General features: G+C 41.8%; 1 protein-coding gene and 1 long non-coding RNA gene across 2 annotated transcripts in view; both read right to left on the bottom strand.

Annotated features, from left to right (window-relative positions):
- Nucleotides 1–13,834, bottom strand: part of LOC110172430 (regulator of G-protein signaling 3-like) — a 23,194-nt gene extending 9,360 nt beyond the window's left edge. Inside the window, exons 1-5 of the mRNA XM_055153216.1 lie at nucleotides 13,562–13,834; nucleotides 5,134–5,215; nucleotides 3,430–3,535; nucleotides 3,065–3,152; nucleotides 2,312–2,534 (exon numbers count right to left, since the gene is read on the bottom strand). Of these exons, the coding sequence (XP_055009191.1) occupies nucleotides 2,312–2,534; nucleotides 3,065–3,152; nucleotides 3,430–3,535; nucleotides 5,134–5,215; nucleotides 13,562–13,834 (772 nt within the window). The remainder of the gene's footprint in view (nucleotides 1–2,311; nucleotides 2,535–3,064; nucleotides 3,153–3,429; nucleotides 3,536–5,133; nucleotides 5,216–13,561) is intronic.
- Nucleotides 13,835–17,438: 3,604 nt separating this feature from the next.
- LOC129408886 (uncharacterized) lies at nucleotides 17,439–19,372 on the bottom strand. Its single transcript, XR_008632131.1, has 3 exons — nucleotides 19,272–19,372; nucleotides 18,290–18,353; nucleotides 17,439–17,489 (listed from the first exon to the last, which is right to left on the bottom strand). It is a non-coding gene; the product is annotated as an uncharacterized LOC129408886 (long non-coding RNA).
- Between the last annotated feature and the right edge of the window lie 543 nt (nucleotides 19,373–19,915).

Consider the following 19,915-nt stretch of genomic DNA (forward strand, 5'->3'; position numbering starts at 1 on the left):
ATAGCAACCAAAGAGCCATTCAGCCAACCAGGCTGCTGGTTTGGTAGGGAGCCTCAAAGAAAGAAGGCACTTGATTGACCTATTATTATGAATCATATCTTAATTTATGGACAAAATTGTCAAATACAAAACACCAGGATCATGTACAGCAGGGTAATACGAACATTTTAAGACCAAAATGACAAGCCTGACAGCAGTAGTTAGAGAGAGAGGCCATACTTTTTCAATATAAAGTCAACTGGAGTAGATGGAATTGCTGGAGCTCAAACACGCCCATGCTCACTTCCTTTCTGGAATGCAGTGGTTAGTGGGTTTAATAGGTCCATTTATATATCCAAGCCCAAGACAAAAACAACTGGAGATGGTCCCCTGGTGCTGTGCTGCAGTCACCCACCACTATGATTACTATATATTATTATCTAGACAGCAGGCTAGGACGGTTTGCAGCCGAGTGTGAAGCTGCTGGGATGAGGATCAGCTCTTCCAAATCCGAGGCCATGGTTCTCGACTGGAAAAAGGTGTCTTGCCCTCTCCGGGTTTGTGGAGAGTCCTTGCCTCAAGTGGAGGAGTTCAAGTATCTCAGGGTCTTGTTCACGAGTGAGGGGAGGATGGAGCGTGAGATTGACAGGTCGATTGGCAGCATCTGCAGTGATGCGGTCACTGTATCGGACTGTTGTGGTGAAGAGGGAGCTGAGCAGAAAGGCAAAGTCTCTCACCTGTGGTCATGAGCTCTGGGTAGTGACCAAAAGGACAAGATCGCGGATACAAGCGCTCGAAATGAGTTTCCTCCGCAGGGTGGCTGGGCGCTCCCTTAGAGATAGGGTGAGGAGCTCAGTCACACGGGAGGAGTTTGGAGTAGAGCCGCTGCTCCTCCACGTCAAGAGGAGCCAGTTGAGGTGGCTCGAGAGTCTCTCCTGGGCGGCTCAGAGGTGTTCTGGGCATGTCCCACCGGGAGGAGGCCCCGGGGAAGACCCAGGACAAACTGGAGGGACTATGTCTCTCGGCTGGCCTGGGAACACCTCAGGGTTCCCCCGGAGGTGCTAGAGGACGTGTCTGGGGTAAAGGGAGTCCCTGCTTAGACTGTTGCCCCCGCGATCTGGCCCCGGATAAACGGAAGAAAATGGATGGATGGATATTATTATTTAGTATTGGAAGGTACTGGTTTAAATGTTATATATCTTTGTTCTAGGACCTTATACAGTGTGTAAATGCTATTTGTGAAAAAAAAATGTCTGAAATGAATGCTATTGTCTACACATTAAACATATATACATATAGGATAGGAACCATAAGCAAACAACTGCTAGGAACAATTGTTATATCCAATAAGAGACATTTTTATGAGACTGACCCAGACAGCTGGTTGTTTGTCACAGTTCAACAGTGAGGCAGAAAGGGGCAGCGTTACACTCCAGATGGTTCATAGTTCAAAATAGAGGGTGTTCCTTAATTCCCAGGATCCTTTTTTCTAAGACCACTTTAGAGCACTCCTCTTAGTGTCCTGCTCACAATAAGCTTCTGCTCACAGTGTCTGAGGTGCATGTGAAACAGGCTCCGGAGGAACATGACCAGATCAAATGCATTAAAACTCTTTTTTGAACATCAGTGCTTCAACAAATGAAAAGTATCCAGATGTGTCTTTATGTGCCCACATTCATAACAGATAACAGATGATCCATTTAGCCTTCATTATTCACATGTTTTAAATAAAGAAATGCACATTGTAAAACATCCCCAGTCCCCTTCAAGAGGTTTTGCTCATTATGCTGCATTTGTCCTGATTTAAATTAATTTGGTAGTGTTATCTGAAGCAGTGTGGCTAAAACATAGGCAAAATATAAGCATAGCAAAATATTTACTTAATTTCTATGTGTAATGACTCATCTTATTAAAATGCATTTTACTGTTTAAATAAAGTTTGTAAAAAAAGTGGCAGTGCATTGTGCAATTTCAAGCTCTGCAAGGAGTGAAGCCTCGAGGATGTGAAGGGCTTTTGGGGAATTGGAATACCACTGGGCAGAGTTCTGATGATGTGAAGCTTTCAATATTCAGAAGTCAAGGATCGTGGCAATTAACACCCAAAGTAGCTGCTAAACTGGGCAGTACCTGTAGGACTTGTGGAGTACCTATGGTGGTGTTTATAGTTAGTGGACTGTGGAGTACCTATGGTGGTGTTTGTAGTTAGTGGACTGTGGAGTACCTATGGTGGTGTTTGTAGTTAGTGGACTGTGGAGTACCTATGGTGGTGTTTGTAGTTAGTGGACTGTGGAGTACCTATGGTGGTGTTTGTAGTTAGTGGACTGTGGAGTACCTATGGTGGTGGCCCGGCCTGCGCTCAGGTTCTGCTCCATGGAGGACAGAAGGATGTAATCCTCCCCTCCAAATCCACTCAGCACAGGTCTTCTCAGGGCGGGCTCTTCTCTGACAGTGGGATTAGGCTCCACCCCCTTGTCTTGGCTCCGCCTCCACAATGACCTCTGACCTCTCCTCCTGTTTTCTGCTCCAGACTGCTCCAGACTCTTTGTCACCTCACTCTGGGAAAGACAAACATAGAGGGTTGGAGAGGGGCTCGTACAGTTCTAGTAACAACCTTTCCAGTCTACATTTTCAAAAGATCCATCTTCTGCTCCTCTGACCCAATCCTCTGCATCCTCTGACCCAATCCTCTGCATCCTCTGACTCAATCCTCTGCATCCTCTGACCCAATCCTCTGCATCCTCTGACTCAATCCTCTGCATCCTCTGACTCAATCCTCTGCATCCTCTGACCCAATCCTCTGCATCCTCTGACCAATCCTCTGCATCCTCTGACCAATCCTCTGCATCCTCTGACCTCATCCTCTGCATCCTCTGACTCAATCCTCTGCATCCTCTGACCCAATCCTCTGCATCCTCTGACCCAATCCTCTGCATCCTCTGACCCAATCCTCTGCATCCTCTGACTCAATCCTCTGCATCCTCTGGCCTTTCTTTAGATCTGTTTCCTTGCAACTTTAAACATTAACATCTGACAAATAACTAATGTAACATTACTCATCTCACCCTGATTTGTAGAAGGAACTGACCTGTTGAAGTGGTGGGCGAGGCCATGGTGTGGGTGTGGTTTCAGCAGCAGGTCTCCAGATGACCAGCGAGATGTGGGCGGGGCAGCACCTGTAGAAGCGTGCATGATTGAAGGCCTACAGTTGCACTTTGATGTTCTTGTGAAGCTGGTTAAGAGTTGATTAACAGCATCACATTCAGCGTTCTTCAGAGATGTCTTGTGCACATTTAATGTGCATTGTTTTTTCCACTATTGTAATTGAGCTACTGCAGAGTATGCAGTATATACTGCAAGTATATCTAAAGTAATCTAAGCAGAACTGTGCTGTAAAAACAGCCATGACCAATGTGAACTTGGTAGTTTCTGAGTGGTACTGTTTAGGGTTACCTGATGGCATGTGCAAGCTGACCACATCCCCACGTTTCCACGGAGACCCCATTTAACTGGAGCACAGCATCACCATGACGTAGGCCTGCCGAGTGGGCGGGGCCTCCTACACACCAAAAAAACAGGTGTGAGACAGATGTATTCACTTTATTCCAGAAGTTGCTGTGGCAACAGCAAATATACAGAGGCGTTTTAAAGTTTAAAGTTTTGAAGCCTCACAGAGTCAGGGCATTGTTGACTTGCTGTTAAAGAACATTGAACATTTTACACAAATCAACCTACATTATATCACATGTTCATAGCAAAACAAATTCACCATTGAAATGAGTGGGATTCCCGCTTAACCAGAAGTGCCACCACAACAAAAGCGTGCTTTACTAAAACATAGCCAGAGTCCGCCCCATTCTCTCTCCATGTATGCTTTTATCACCAGTCGAATAGACTACTGTAATCTGGCCTTCCCAAAAAGACTATTTCAGGTTTGCAGTTATTACAAAATTCTGCAACACGTGTCCTGATGAGGACCAGAGGGCAGGACCACGTTACACCAGTTTTAAAATCACTGCACTGGCTCCTGTGAGTTTCAGGATTTTAAAGTCCTTTTACTCTTTTTTAAATGTCTTAATGGTCTTGGGCCCTCTTATCTTTCAGAACTGCTTTTACCCTACAAACCCTCGTGGACCCTGCGCTCCTCCAGCAGTAGCTCCTGGTCATTCCCAAAGTCAGGACACACACTCACGGAGAGACGTCTTTTCTGTTCTATGGCCCCCGTCTATGGAACTGCAGCCGGAGGAGCTCAGGGCCAAAGAGAACGTTCATGTTTTTAAGAGCAGGCTCAAGACCAACCTTTTTAGCTCAGCTTTTGAATGAAATCTTATACTTTTACTTGTTTTTATTGTACACATTTTATTATATTTATTTATTTTAGGCATATTTTTAGGATTTCCAATGTTTCCTCTGTAGGAGCCTCTGCATCAGGAGCAGAGATCGGCTGTAGCTGTTGGATCTGTCCCGTGTGCGGTCTTATGTATTTTAGCATGTTAGTGTGTGTGTGCATGTTAGTGTGTGTGTGAGTGTGTGTGTCTGGGTTGTTTGGTTGTGTGGGGTTGGGGGTGGGTTGGGTAAGTGGGTGTGTGGATGGAAATGTGGGACTGTTTTTAATCACCGTAAAGCACTTTGTGTTACATTTTGTATGAAACGCGCTTTATAAATAAAGTTTGATTTGATTTGATAACTTGAGCAACAGAGTTTCAAACAGAGCAGTGTAAACAATAGGGCTGGGCCAAAAAATATATATAAAAATGGATGAACTGAATTTGAATTTCAAATCAATTTGTTTTGAAAAAAAAATCTATATTTATTTGCCCCACTTTCTTGCACTGGAAACTGCAAACTGAAAATGAGCAGAATTTAGTACAGGGTCATGCAGCGCTGATGCTTTGAAATCCATGACATCAAAATAAATAGCTGCTTTTATCTCATCCATAAAACATTTCTCCAGTGGGTTAAATATGATCACTGAATACAGTCTTGGCACTTTTGACTATTTTTGCAGAAATTTTTTTGTGGAGAGTGGAAAAAAAATTGAAAATCAAATAAAAAATCTAATACTTTGAGGAAAAAATAGACAAATGGCCAACTCTAGTCTACAGCTCCAACTTATTACTAAAGCAAGCTCTGACAAAGGCTGAAAACTGGACCAACCTGAGTCCACGTCCTGCACGCGCACTGGGCAGTCCGAGAAGATGGTGAAGCCAAACCCATCTGGGCCACGGGCGATGACCATCTGAAACACACATGGAGAGGAGACTGAAGAGAGCAGAGTTATATTTGAATTTATTTGTCTGGAGGAAAAGCCCCTTGAGATGTCTCGCCAACTCGTTTTCATGGAGGTTCTCAGTCCTCACAACAAGAGACAGATACAGTAGGGTAGACATAGACTACATAAACTCAAAGAAACAGAAAAAACAAAACAACAAAATCAGCACAACCACACACACACACACACACTCACACTTGATTGTTAGATACATAATAAATCAAATTTGAACAAAAATTATGACAGAGTTCAAATACAGCCACAAAATACAAGATGAACAAAATTCAACAAAATGATAAAAAAAATGACATAGGATATGTAAATATCGAACCAGAGCATTTTTAAATGAAGGGACAGAAGTTAATTGATGAGGGAAGATTGTTCCAATCAGAGGGAGCTTTATTTTTAATGTTGTTTTTTGACTCTTGGGACAACAACAAATATCTGCTCTGCGTGACATAAACTGTACGAGGATTTGAATGGAATTAAATACTGTTTGAGGTATTCAGGAAAACTGAGGGACCCGGTCAAGCAGAAGTAAACAGCAAAGCCAAAAATTCAAGTTAATGCGTCTGATATAAAAATGTATTGAACAGATACATATGTACTCTAGTTTATGAAACTGTTGACCTTTTTTCTGTACCATTTTTGGTTCTAAAGTTCCAGACGTTTTAAACAGACCATGTATGAAACATGGAACAAAAATTATTTCTCAAATTTCAAAGACCTGCAAATCATGTAAATAAATGGATGTATTTTATCATATCTTGTGTTATTCCATCTTTGAACTGTTGATGAAGGTACATGATTTTTGTATTTAAAATGATAAAAATTGGCTTGGAAGGACTGACATATTTTATAGAAATAGTTTCCTTTCATTTTGAAGTAATATTAAAGTATTCGGAAGAAAAAAGCGACAAATGATGTAAAATCCTGCACCTTCTACTTGCTGCACAATTTTCCCTCCGTTACCATGACCTTTCTTAATAAAAAAAATCTCATGAGTCAAAAAGTAAGAGGTTTTTCAACCTAATCTTGTACCATATGGTAGAAAACTATATGAAGTAAATATTCAAACCAGTTTGTTAAGGATATGGAAGTGAGAACCAAGAGTTATCACTGTTTGGATTTATTGCCCAAAAAGTGCTGCATATTTCATTCCCTCCGTTACCGACATGAGTTTTTAAATTTTTGTCAACAACTTAAAAGAATATCACAGGTTTAACTTGACCCTGTTGGAGTGTAACTCTTTCCTACATTCTGATACTTATTTCAATAGTCCCTCTAGTTTCTGAATAAGAGCTATTTGAATATAAAAAATCTGCCCCTGTTTCCCTCCGTTACTGCTTGACTGGACCCTGAGATGAATGCATTTAAAGATAAATAATAACCAGTGAAGTTGACGTCGGGAGCAGGACAGACGGTGGTAAATTGTACAGTGGTGAGTTCTGAAGGGACAGCGGAGAATGAATCTGCACAGACTGTTCTAGATAACACTGAGTGGTTGGTGGACAGAAGTTGTAGTATTTTGATAAATCATATCACAGTAATCTAAAATGGGAAGAATTAATTGTGAGATATTTGATATGATGATAAAAAGGCTGTTGATATTGTCAGATGGTGGTGAGCTTGAACTTTTCTGCACACAGCCCTTAGCTACAGACACTTCTCCACTCCTCCTATTGGTGCATTAGCAATTATTTAACAAAGTAAATACATTCATGTTTCTGCTCCTAAAAGAATGTTGACTGGTCAGATTTTGGTGGAGCTTTTCAATAAGAGAGAGTTTTGTTTATGTGTTTTTTGGCCATATAGACGTCAGACTGGACTACAAGAATCCTTGACACAGCTGTACATGATGACTCAGTACTCCACCGTACTCCACGGCACTGCAAGTAGTGGTGAAAGGGTCTGTGTGGTGGATCTTTGTCCTCTGTCACCTAAAGCGTGTGAATGTTGTGACCTGTGTCTAAGGCCCTGAGCTGCATAGAGAGGACGAGGGGTGGAGGGGCAGAGAGAGAGGAGCAGAGATGTACAGGGGCAGAGGAGAAGAGGGTGGAGGAATGGAGGAGTGGAGAATCAGAGGGCAGAGGACGGCCCTTCTCTGGATCTGCTCAGGCTCTGGTCCGGTGTTCAGTCCAGTGCCTCGGGGCTCGGTCCACAGGGTCATTTGCTCTGGCTCTGGGTCAGCTCTGGCTCCTACTCTGGTTCTGGTTCGACTCTGTGCCTGGCTGTAGCTCTCCTCTGCACAGCTGACAGGCGCCTGCTTATTGCCCCGGGCCTGTGTGACTGTCTCTAAAGGTTACACAGATACTTGTGTAGTTTCTGTGGAGACAGTGTGGACTCCTGCTGTGCTTAAGGCCAGGACAATAGTCTGACCCAGAGTCCTGCGCCGAGGGGCATCTGAGCCAAAGGCAACACAAGCATTTGAGTCTATGTAAATGTTATTTTCTCTTTGCTGAGGTTTTTATACTCACCCTTTTGTATTGTATTTTAAAGTTGTGTTGTCTGATGTATTTATTAGACTGATCTACTCCTATTCATGCACTGTTTCTTAAAGGGCCTGTATCACGTCATTTTCTGATTTATGTTATGTTGTTTCCTCTTCACAAACACACCTGAAGTGGTGTTTTCTTTCATTCCCACATGTTTAACACATAAACTCTGCAGATTTAGGCTGAATTCTTCCCTCAAACTGAAAGCACATTAAGCTTGTGATTTCAGGAAGTACTCTGTGATAGAAATTTAGATTGTGGAAAGATTTCTCTCATTCTGTCTTTTGTGTAAATTAATGTGATTTCTACCTGAGACCAGACCCCCACAGGAAAATACTGATTATGATTGATTACATTAAAATGATTAGTTTATCTTTTAGAAACCCATTTGGTCTTGTAACTAAAACTCATTTGGCTTTTTAGGAAGACCCTTCAGTGTAAATACTTCTGTTCCTTTTGCTTACTGATCTTATGAGGAAGTGACAAATGCAGGTGACTGTGGAAGCAAATCAGATCAAGCACATGTGACCACACCTCAGTAGGAGCAGTCACCTTCTCACTTTGGATATAATGTATATCTTCTGGTCATCTCAGGCTATATAAACTTGGTGCTTTGTAACAAAGGGGAAGATAGATGGGCAGAGATACTGGGAGAGACAGTGGGAGATGTAGTAGGGACATTCTGCTGGTGGGGAGAGGCTGTTGGGCTTTGGCCAGAACAGGCCGAGGCCCTGTCCATATCTGCTGTAACAAGAATAAACCTTGGTCTATATTCCAAAAACTCATCGGGCTTTGCAAATTGATTAACTATTTATCTTCAAGAGATATATAATTTTTTCCACGACAACTTCATTCCATTTTTAAATTCTATACTTTTAAATTCTTTACTATTCCTTCACTAGAATCATTTGGATGATTTCAGATCTTGAATTGCCAAGCTCTACTGAACTTAAGCTAAAAGATATTAGTTTTAGTTAGATATTAGATATAGTCTGTCTGCATCTCCAAAGTCCTTTCTACACAAGTGAGTGCCTTGGTTTCTTTCAGCCCCACTACCATTCACTTTTTAAACTAACATGATAAAGATAAATCTCTGTTTGTCCATGATATGTAGCCTCATTCTTGAATAGCACCTGTGTCCTACATTCTTCCCCATTACAGCCCTCACCTCCATCTCCTCTGTATCAGGGCAGCATCAGAACAAGTATAAGAGCACATAGATTGGTATATGCCCCAGGTCCACTATGGAACCTACCTGGATGACTGAGAAATTACACAGATATGAGGTCACATGGTAATATCATTTAATGTTGAATATAACATTGTATTGTCTAATAAAATCAAGTCTATTTCTTAATGTTAAAATTAATTCAAGCACAAATAGATCATTTTAAAATGTCTTCCTTCAGTGATAAGCCCAATGCCAGTCTGGTCTCCCAACCTGCTCCTCCTGTGGCGCTCTGGGTTGTCTCAGGGTGGGACAGTGAAGTGTGTGTGATAGGTTTAAGTGTGTGTGATGGGTTTATTCAAGTGAGACAAAAGCCCATGAATAATGGACACAAACATGACATTCTAAGCTCCTGAACAGTGGATGGACAGCCCAGAGGAGCAGACAAGAGCAGAGACAGAGGAGCAGACAAGAGCAGAGCCAGAGGAGCAGACAAGAGCAGAGCAGAGCAGAGAGGAGCAGACAGACAGAACCAGAGGAGCAGACAAGAGCAGAGCCAGAGGAGCAGACAAGAGCAGAGCCAGAGGAGCAGACAAGAGCAGAGCCAGAGGAGCAGACAAGAGCAGAACCAGAGGAGCAGACAAGAGCAGAACCAGAGGAGCAGACAAGAGCAGAGCCAGAGGAGCAGACAAGAGCAGAACCAGAGGAGCAGACAAGAGCAGAGCCAGAGGAGCAGACAAGAGCAGAACCAGAGGAGCAGACAAGAGCAGAGCCAGAGGAGCAGACAAGAGCAGAGCCAGAGGAGCAGACAAGAGCAGAGCCAGAGGAGCAGAAAGCAGCAGAACCAGAGGAGCAGAAAGCAGCAGAACCAGAGGAGATTAGCCTGTTGTTTTCATACCTGACTTTCACTTTTTTTTTATTATTTATTACCCAGTGTCCTTATATGTGTGTAATTCCTCAGTGGTGCAGTAGGTTCATGTTGGTCCAGGTGTGTGTACTCGTCTATGTGCTCTGACATTTGTTCTGATCCAGCTCAACATCATTCGAAAGACATTCAGGAAAAGTACATTTCTGTCCTGTGAATGGGACTTTTTCATCCATAGCTGCTCAAATGAGTATCTAGTTTCAGTACTCATTTCAATATTAATTAGAAATGGATTTTCAGTATTTTTGACAACCCTACCCTGCTCACAGTAAGACAGCATGTTGTCCAATGAATTTATAAGATATATAAATTAGATAATAAATACTTTATAAAATGATTTAGTGCCATACTGTGAGAAATTCCATAAACAAAGCATAAATGACATTTCCCTGGAGACAGCCCAGTAGCAGACCACTACCAGAAAAGTTAGTTTAAACTATATCAGTCAGATATAGATTCCATTTGAACATTTTCATATTAACATTTTTCTGTTGCAAAATCATTTGTGTGTGTGTGTGTGTGTGTGTGTGCGTGAGTGTGTGTGTGTGTGTGTGTGTATCTGTTTTGAGTGCATCACAGGCTCCTGGGAGACGCGGCTCATCAAACATTGACCAGTGTCACTATATTTACCGCTGTCCCTGCTCCTGCACTCGCACCATGAATAACACATGCACCAAATGGATGTTTCTGCGTGTGTTTGAGAGCAACAAGCCCATGGGAAAACCAGCTCCATTCAACTGTGAGGAATAAACCCAGCAAACACATCTAAAGAGCCTACAGAGCCTAATAAGCCTACAGACCGAGAAGACCCTATGGAACCTTCAAAGCCTGAAGAACCTATTATGCTTAAAGAACCTGAAGAGCCTATATAGTCTACAGAACCTGAGACTATAGCCTACAGAGCCTCCATAACATATGAAGCTTACAAAATCAGAAGAACCTATGGACCCTTCAGAGCCTGAAGAACCTATGGAACCTTCAGAGCCTAAGGAACCTACGGAACCTTAAGTATTTTTAAGGCCTGAAGAACCTGATGAGCCTACACAATATATGAAGCTTAGAGAATCAGAAGAACCTGAGAAGCCTAGCAAAACAGAACATATGAGGCCTACAAAACATGTAGAATTTATGAGATCCACAGAGCCTAAGAACATGAACAGCTGATAGAATCTGATGAATCTATGAGGCCTACAGAACCGAAATAACCTATAACCTACAGAGCCTAAACAATATTTATATAAGGCCTCTATTCATATATGTCAGAACCTATGGAGCCTACAGAAGAACCTACAAGGCCTATAGAGCCCAAAGATCCTATGAAGTCTACTAACCTACATAACACGTGAAGCCTTCAGAACCTGAAAAATCTACAGAAAAAATGTAAAGAGCCTAGAGAGCCTGCAGACATGCAGAGTGTGAAACCTATGTATGGTTGTGCTGTTCTGCTGATGAAGTCAAACCTGAGGCAGGCTCTGTTTGATGCAGGTGCGACACAGGCGATGCAGGGTGTACATCTCAGTGAGAAACACATCCAGGGTCCAGCAAAAGTCCAACAGCTCCTTCAGTCCTGAAAGTATGAGACAGGTCCCAGCTCCTCAGTGCTGCTCCGAACCTCTCCAAACCACAACATCTCAGCAGAAGTCCAAATCCAGAGAGTCCCAAAGTGTGTGAGAGAGCAGAGAGCTGGGCCAAAGAACAGTGTGGGAACAGGAAGTGATGCGGACACAAACACAGGCTGTTTCCTGTCGATAGAGCCTTCCTCTGAGCGGTGTGTCCGGCTGCACTCAGCTCCTCTCACTCACATGGACCTACTCCACACTATGTTTATGTTATACAAACAGTCGGACAGCAGGGGGAGACCGGCACACCAGGTCAGCGGGACACAAGTCTGCCTGAGAATCCTAATCAGTCAGTAAGAAGTTTGGGACATTTCCTTAGTAACACTTGCATATAATGGCCAGGATTAAACGAGCAAAACAACAGGGTTATGGTGAGATTTCTCTGGCTTGAGGCTCAGTGTGGTACTGCTCAGCAGGACCTGATCACCATAGCGACTATAGTAACCGCCAGCAGGCCCTGCATGTCTCCAGCAGACTCCTGTCAGAGTAGATGTACTGTGTGTGGACGGGCTCAGAGACTTGTGACTGTGCTACAGAGGGACACACTCTGTCATCGCACACAGACCTGCTCTATAACAGAACACATGAGGACTCCTCAGGGACATGAGTAAAGAACCAGCAGAGTACTACAGACCGGCCCCTACACCACGCTGCTTAAGGCTACTGACAACACTGTATTAGGGCATTAATAAAGGATAACAAACTTTATGTCATGTATAAAATGTGGCAATGCCTAGTAAACAGGCTTTTCATTACATTTTTTATTTACTGAATGTTAAGGACAAAAAATGTATTAGATTCAGAAAGGTACAATATGTGACTTTCTGGAGGTGGCACATCACCTGCACGGTTCCATGGAAATAAAAAGTTAACATCATACTTCAGAACATTCTCCATGGAGACAGATTTTTAGGTTAGGCTTTATGACATACTATGGAATATTAGAGCCAACAGAGCAACAATTCCATGGAGACAAATAGGAGCCCAGCTCCCTTCAGCACAGGGGCCATACTGCCCTACAGAGGTAAAGAGCTTAACTCTCCAGAGTGTGAAACTGAAAAAAATGACAAGTAGTTGCTATAATGAAGAAATATTTGTATGTGAAAAATATTGAGCTCAAAATTGACCTTTGACCCTTATCTGTCAGTTCCTGTTCTCTGTCTTTGTGTTGTGTCAAAAATAAGGAGTCGTTCAAAGGCAAAAGGCAGAAACTGACATGATCATTATTTGCTTGATTTTGCCCAGATCCATTATAAGAAAAACACGTCACCAAGCTCCAGTCATCATGATGTTTGTCTGAAATGATCTAGAAGAGCTTTGGATTTCCTGTTTAGTGCAGCAACACTTACACAGTTAAACAGTTTGACAAAGTGACTTTGCAGTATAGTGTGTACAGTTTGAATAAATACACCAGATACTTTCACATTAAAGATCATTGAAGTATAACTGAATACAAAGGTTTATTTATGTAATGTGTTAAGACCGTGTGCCAAGGCCGCAACAATAAGGAGGTCAGAGGTTGGATTTTAAAATAAAATACATTTATGAACTAAATCACAAACAAAACATACACTGTTACTGCCTTTTGCCTTTGCCTTATTTTTGATTCATGATACACAGGCAGAGTACAGGAACTGACTAATAATTTTGAGCTCAATATTTTTCACAATATTTAATCACATGATAAAGGAGGTCTCAAATACAAACAAAATGACATGAACTCATTTTTGATCAAACATGATTATGGTATTCTGCCTTTGCAGGGCAGAATGGTTATGGAGTAGAGGGGGAGGGTCCACAGCCCACAGTAGACCAGGACCAGGACCTGAACTCCACAGGATGTCACTCTGCAGCCTCTGGTGGACACCAACAGTTTTATCACCCTGCACAGCTCTGAGATGTGGAGCTGAAATATTCAGTTGTATGTGAAAGTTTAATGAGGCTGAGTGAGGGAGGGGCTGTGGGCACACTGAGTTAGACGACAGCTCCATATGTGTGGAGACTGTCAGAGCTATGATGATTCTCCACTGTTTAAAAGCTACAGTGTGAGAAAGCATGAGAGAACAGCCTCAGAGCTGAAGTAGTGAAGAAAAGTGGTCCACTCACCTTGAGCTGGCTGCTGTCTGTTCTGCCAGGGTTGGAGCTGGAGCTGACATTAGCATTGACCCTTGTGGAGGTGTTGCAGGTGTTAGCTTGCTCCTTGGGTGCACTGCGTCCATCATTTGACACCAGACTGGGCTCCACTTGGCTTCCAGGCTCTGAAGACACTGTCGGATTGATGCAGAAGGGGACAGCGTGCTCAGCTGTGAGTAAAAAACCATCATCGTCAGTGTCTTTGAGAGTGCCATCGAACGGCCACAAGACATTTCTCCAGAACATGCTCAGTGTTCAACCTGACAGATGCTTTTAGTGAAGAGAACATCAAACCAGCATCCACAAAGTCTACAGTGGACTGTGTCCAACTTCTTTGCCCATGGCCAAACCTAGAAAAAGAGTCCACAAACTCCAAATGGTTTTCAAGAATGGGGGAGATGTTAGGATGCCTGAGAACACGGGAGATCGCTGGAGCAGAGATAGCTGGTCTTCTGTAGATGAGCTGGAGTCTAAGTCTGAGCTTGAGTCTTCCTGAGGGGCTTTTTCTGTATGTGACATCATGACAAAGGGAGGAGGGAGGGCTCCTGGTTTCCACAGCAACCCAGAGTCTCAAGCAGAGATGCAGCGAGCACAGAGCCCATAGCAATACACTGGAGAGGAGTATTCTAATTGAAAGCACTGCATGTCCCTCTCTATTTGAAGGAGGGTCACTAAATACATATGCATAAGTACATAAAGAATAATACTTTACAAGTGTGCTGTACAATAAACACATTTAAATCAAAATGAAGTCGTTTGGTTGCTTGGGTTTTTGAATGGAAGTAAATGCATGTGTTCTGGACCCTCAGACTTTTAGTGTTAAATGGTAACGCTTAAACCTCAAAAGTCCTTATTCTTTATGCTCAGGATCGAAAGCCATAGATAAAAAAAATAATTTAAAAAATTAGCAATGTAACAGTGCTACAAAGAAAAAAAAAAAAATATTGCTTTTAATTTGGACGGCTTTAGCTCACTTGGTAGAGTGTTTGTCCACTGATCTTGGTGGTTCGAATCCCGCTCTCGACATAAACGTCATGGGTTGTGTGGTCAGATCCGTTGACCCACAGGTTGGCTGGTGTGATTCCAGCTCCCAGTTGTCATTGTGTCCTTGGGCAAGACACTTAACCCACTTTGCCCCCACTGTCTGCGTACACTGGGGTATGAGTGTATGTATGAACGGTTTACAGCTTTGAGTGTCTTGAAGGTGGAAAAGCGCTACAGAAAAATATGACTATTTACCATTAATTTCCACTAATTTTACCTATATGTGTCCCCAGATATGAGGTAAAACATTTAAAATCAAATATAGCTTTTAATGATAACATTTATAATGGAGATTTATTCTGTTATAATTTGATTATTACTCTCTGACGAGTACTATTTCTTTAAAAGTGCATTTGTCTGCTTGCATGCTCTTAACAGCTGGGCCTGTGCTTTAGTGGCCTCGTGGTTAGGTGCAGTACTGCAGTGTTGTGACCTTCACACTGTACAACACAGACAATTCACATTAATAGAGTTCAAACTCACCTGTTTTGTGTCTCCACCCTGATGCACTGCGGAGGTGTTTCCTCAGACCAAACTTTGGTCTTAAAAAATAAAACCAACCACTGACAGGCTGCAGTGGAAGAAGAGTCAGATAATATGAAAGGTGAAACTTAGAGTGGTATTATGATTTTACCTTTGAAAGCAAAGAGGTTACTCCAAAACTCATACAGCCAATCACAGAGCTGCTCCCACTTCTGCAAGACATGCATTGCCTTAACTTACAAAGGCTCATCAGTTCTTTATGTATGCAGTAAAGCAGAGAGTATAGGACATGGGTGTAGTCGTGTATGGAGGACTGGACTCTGGAGTGTAGGTCTCACCTGTGCAGAGACAGCACGAGCCGAGAGCGGACACGAGGGGCCCCAACCACAGCCCTGTACGGAGCAACACAACACAGTCACTCATCCCAAAAGGTAATCATAGATGGCAACAACAGCACAACAGGGTGCAGTCATATAGCCTCACTCATACTATTTAGAGCATTAGGACTGGAGAACAGACCAAAAAGAATCCTATGCATTTCAGAACACGTTTGTAGAGGTCTGAACTAGAGATGCACCTATACGATATTGGTATCTGATATCGGCACAGATACTAAAAATTTAGACTATTGATGTAATAAGACTATTTATTAGCTGGCCCAGAAAGTCTCAGAATGTTTGAATTTCTATTCATACAAAGCTGTTCTGTGTTACCTGAGAGATAAACAAAGAAGAAGAATCAGTATCGAAACTGAAAAAGCTGGATCAGTGCATCTCTACTATAAACTACAGAGTTAGCAGTTTTTACACAAAATAAAACCCCATTCACACACAGGAAGGGCATCTGACACACAGGAAGGGCATCTGACACACAGGAAGGGCATCTGACACACAGGAAGGGCATCTGACACACATGAAGGGCATCTGACACTCACAGGGTCAGTCTCTGATTGCAGGAGGCTCTATTGCTCCTCATACTCTGAGTCTTGCTGGAGGTGCTGGGGTCACAGGTCAGCCACACCTGCAGACACATATATATACACACACACACACACACGCGCACACGCACACACACACACACACACACACACATTACACACGACTACGGGTGGGACTTCTATTCCTAGATATATAGTGCCACTAGTCGTACTGGAGTACCAAGTACAACAAGTAAAAGTGCTTAAAAATTTTTATATATATATATATATATATATATATATATATATATATATATATATATATATATATATATATATATATGCAGTAGAAATTACAGATGCCTAAAAAATGATACTAAAATAGGTTTACTTTTGGAAAAGTAAAAGTTCCTAATGAGTGCAAAGGGAAATGTGAGATTCTGATGATGAGTAGAACCTGACTGGAAGACTCTGTTCAAAAGGAATCTTTGTGAGAATGAAAATGAAAAGCACAATACATTTCTGTGAGAAGCATGTTGAACAGAAACATCTTAGCTGTGTGAACAGATGATTCTTACCTGGACATAGCAACTCTGCATGTGTGCCCTCTGCCTGAGGGGGCGCTGTGCTCCTGCCAGCCTGTGTGCCTCCTGGACTGCATGAACACACACAGACACACACACACACAGACACAGACACAGACACATAGACACACACAGACACACTATTTGGGTTAGTGTTGATGTACAATATATTATAATCTAATTAAGCATTTAAATGTTAGAATTGAAATGTAAACATTTAAAGTTGTATAATAATGAATCCTTTTTTAAATGCTGTGGTTTTCAGTCCTTGTCATACTCTCAGATATCAGAAGACACATGACTATGAGCTGCAGTACAGGCTGGGGACAGTCGGGCTGTCGTCCACTAAAGACATGCCTAGCGATGAACCGATACAATATTGGTATCAGATACTGGCGGTGATATTGAACATTTTGGTGGATATTGGTTTAGCTGATATCTCATTTTGGTCCAAAAATCTGTGCAATTTACTAGCCAATGTGTGCTCAAACATAATATTAAACATGTAACTTTTATAAAGTTGTTCTGTAATTACTTTAAATGACACATTTGCGTGTGCACTCTCTGCCCTAGTATTGGTTGATATCGAGTATTGGTAGATACTTAAAGCCAAAGTATCAGAACAGAATAAGCTGAGTCAGTGCATCCCTCCACACGTCCTGCTGATCGATTAGTTGACTAAACGGGCTGTTGCAACTGAGCCAAACTGTACCCAGGACCAACATATAAATAAATCTTTAGCTAATTCACTTTCTAGTGTCCTCTTATGGATGTTATATGTTTCACGGAAATCTTTATAATCTAAATAAAATGATAGTCTTACTGTGGATGTGGATGTGGGCCTGCTCTCGGAGGATGGACACTTGCAGCACACCTGAAACAGCACAGTTTTTAGGTCTTATTTCAGAACTTAAAGTGTCCACTAAAGGAAAAGAGCAGTCATCATCTGGATGTTTAAATGTCCTATATTACACATAGAGCCGTGTTCTAATGTTGTTCCCTCCTCAAAAACAGAGCTGGAGTTGTGTTTTGTTTCATTCACACATGTTTGAGTAACTCTTTATTATTAGTCTGTCTCCATCTCCAAATTTCAAAATGCTCTGTTCCACCTTGTGATGTCATGAAGCTGTAGTTTGAGTTAACAGATACCTCTTACCTTTTTATTCAGTAGAGATCGGCAATTCCAGGGCTGAAGTCATCCAAATGATTCTAGTGAAGGTGTGTGGAGTTTAAAAACACAGTGGGGCACCTGCATTACCACACGACATCACAAGGTGGTGCAGTTGTAGTTGTAAGGGATGGTGTGATATGGATTTTTTGGAACCAATACTGATACTAATATTTACCTTTTACTTTAATTTAAGATACATTTTTAGGCCTTACTACGAACTTTAAAGATCACAAATAAAATTTTCACTTTTGTAAAAATAATAAAACATATTTATCTTATCCGCTATAAAATCATTAGTTACATATTTCTATTCTGACTCTTTACTCAGAAAAGGGCACTCAAAAATATTAGAACTGAATATTAAATATTGAATACTGAATATCAGCCAATACTGATATAGATGAACTGTATCGTATCAGGCGATACCAATATTGGAACTGATATATCGCCCATCTCTAGTTCCAAGTAGTGGACATAAACATGGGCACAGTGTTCTGCCTCACCTGTGATGGCTGAGCGAGGGACTGTGTGCCTCCGTCTCCCAGAAGGCCGAGCGCAGGGCTGGGCCTGCAAGATCACCATGGTTACAAGATACTCCCAGCTACGTCTGTCACAGTAAATGTTATTTGGACTTATCGTACAATACAGATGAAACTATTATTTTTAGGTGTCAATATTTATCGTTTATTGTATTTTTTGTTGTTTTTTTGTACTTTCCTGAAGATTTGAGCTGTAGAAGCATATATAACTTATATGGCTCATTAAATGTTTCATTTATTCATTGCAGCTCATGTTCATTAAAAATACTGTACAGATAACAATTATTTTGGGGGGAACTCTTCAGTGGTGCGATGCCATTCAGTATTATTGTTTATTGTCTGTTTTCTTCAGCAATGTAGCGCACATCAAAATGGTAACACTCCTTTGAGGATAGTGAGGTACAGATCTCAGTCAGAGAAAATAAATGGTTTGAGAGGGGAGTTAAAGAGGCTATTTTTGTGAAGAAAGACAATTCTTCCTTGAAGAGAAATGGAGGACTCAAACATCATTATTATTATTATCATTATTTCTTATTTACAACCCCATCCTCATGCCTACATCAAAACAAAGAAAACAATAGAACAATAGTGACAGCCTGTTCAGGTTCAGAGACCTGAATGATTCTGCTAAAATGTGCCAGTCCACACTTAGTGCAGTTCAACAGATCGAGCTAACACACAGAAACTGTAAACAAGTAAGATTACTAGTTTCAGAGTAATTACAGTGTAGTTAGCTCCTTCCTTCAGCAGATATAAGGCAGTGTCCACCAGCGTCTGACCAGAGCTGAAGAAGCAGCTTGGATGAGCTGTGAAACGTATTCGATCAAAAAACTTTTGTCCAGTTGACAAAATTGAATTTCAGAATTTCTTTGCCCTGGGTTCTACCTGGACAACTGAGGAATTTCATAAACTACAGGGTTTGTCCACAGGGGGCCACTGCACTCACCTCAGCCCGGGTACTTGAAGGCTCCAGTGTTAGGTCCTGCTTCTGTCTGCGAGGGGCGCTGTTCCTCTCCTCAGCCTGGGCACTAGAGCGTTCTGATGAGAGACTGTACTTGAGACTGTACTTCTCTCTGCAGGGAGCAGACAGAGAATTGAGAGTGTTGAGTGTTTGGGCCAAAACTGAGTTCCATTTTTGAAATGTATTATTTTATTTAATGTATCTGGATTTTTATAGCGTGCATACCTGTACTACCATCTGGAATCACAAGTTCAGAACTGAACATGGCCAGGTCTCACAAACCAAACCTCACGTAAAAGCTAAGAACCTCCAGAATTTCCTCTCTGAGCTGCAGAGGCTGCACTAGCACTAATTTATGACTGGTGCAGGTGCTGGGATTTAAGGAGTGACCATTCAGATGAGAGAGACACATTTTAGGTTTAAACACACTGATTTCACCACTGAAACTATAAACCCACATGAGAGAGTCATGTGAGGTTGTCTTGAACCAAAATACCAAATTATAACATAAATAATGTCTAATGTGTTTTGTAATTAAGTAAGAATAAAGTGTTCAGTAAAAGGGTAATTGACTTGAGGACCATTTTTGCTGTTATGAATTTAAATGACTTTCTAAATAATAAACTCAG

This window comes from Boleophthalmus pectinirostris, unplaced genomic scaffold (assembly GCF_026225935.1).
Source record: "Boleophthalmus pectinirostris isolate CB_2022bp ecotype Guang Dong unplaced genomic scaffold, ASM2622593v1 HiC_scaffold_18, whole genome shotgun sequence".
Lineage (NCBI taxonomy): Eukaryota > Metazoa > Chordata > Actinopteri > Gobiiformes > Gobiidae > Boleophthalmus > Boleophthalmus pectinirostris.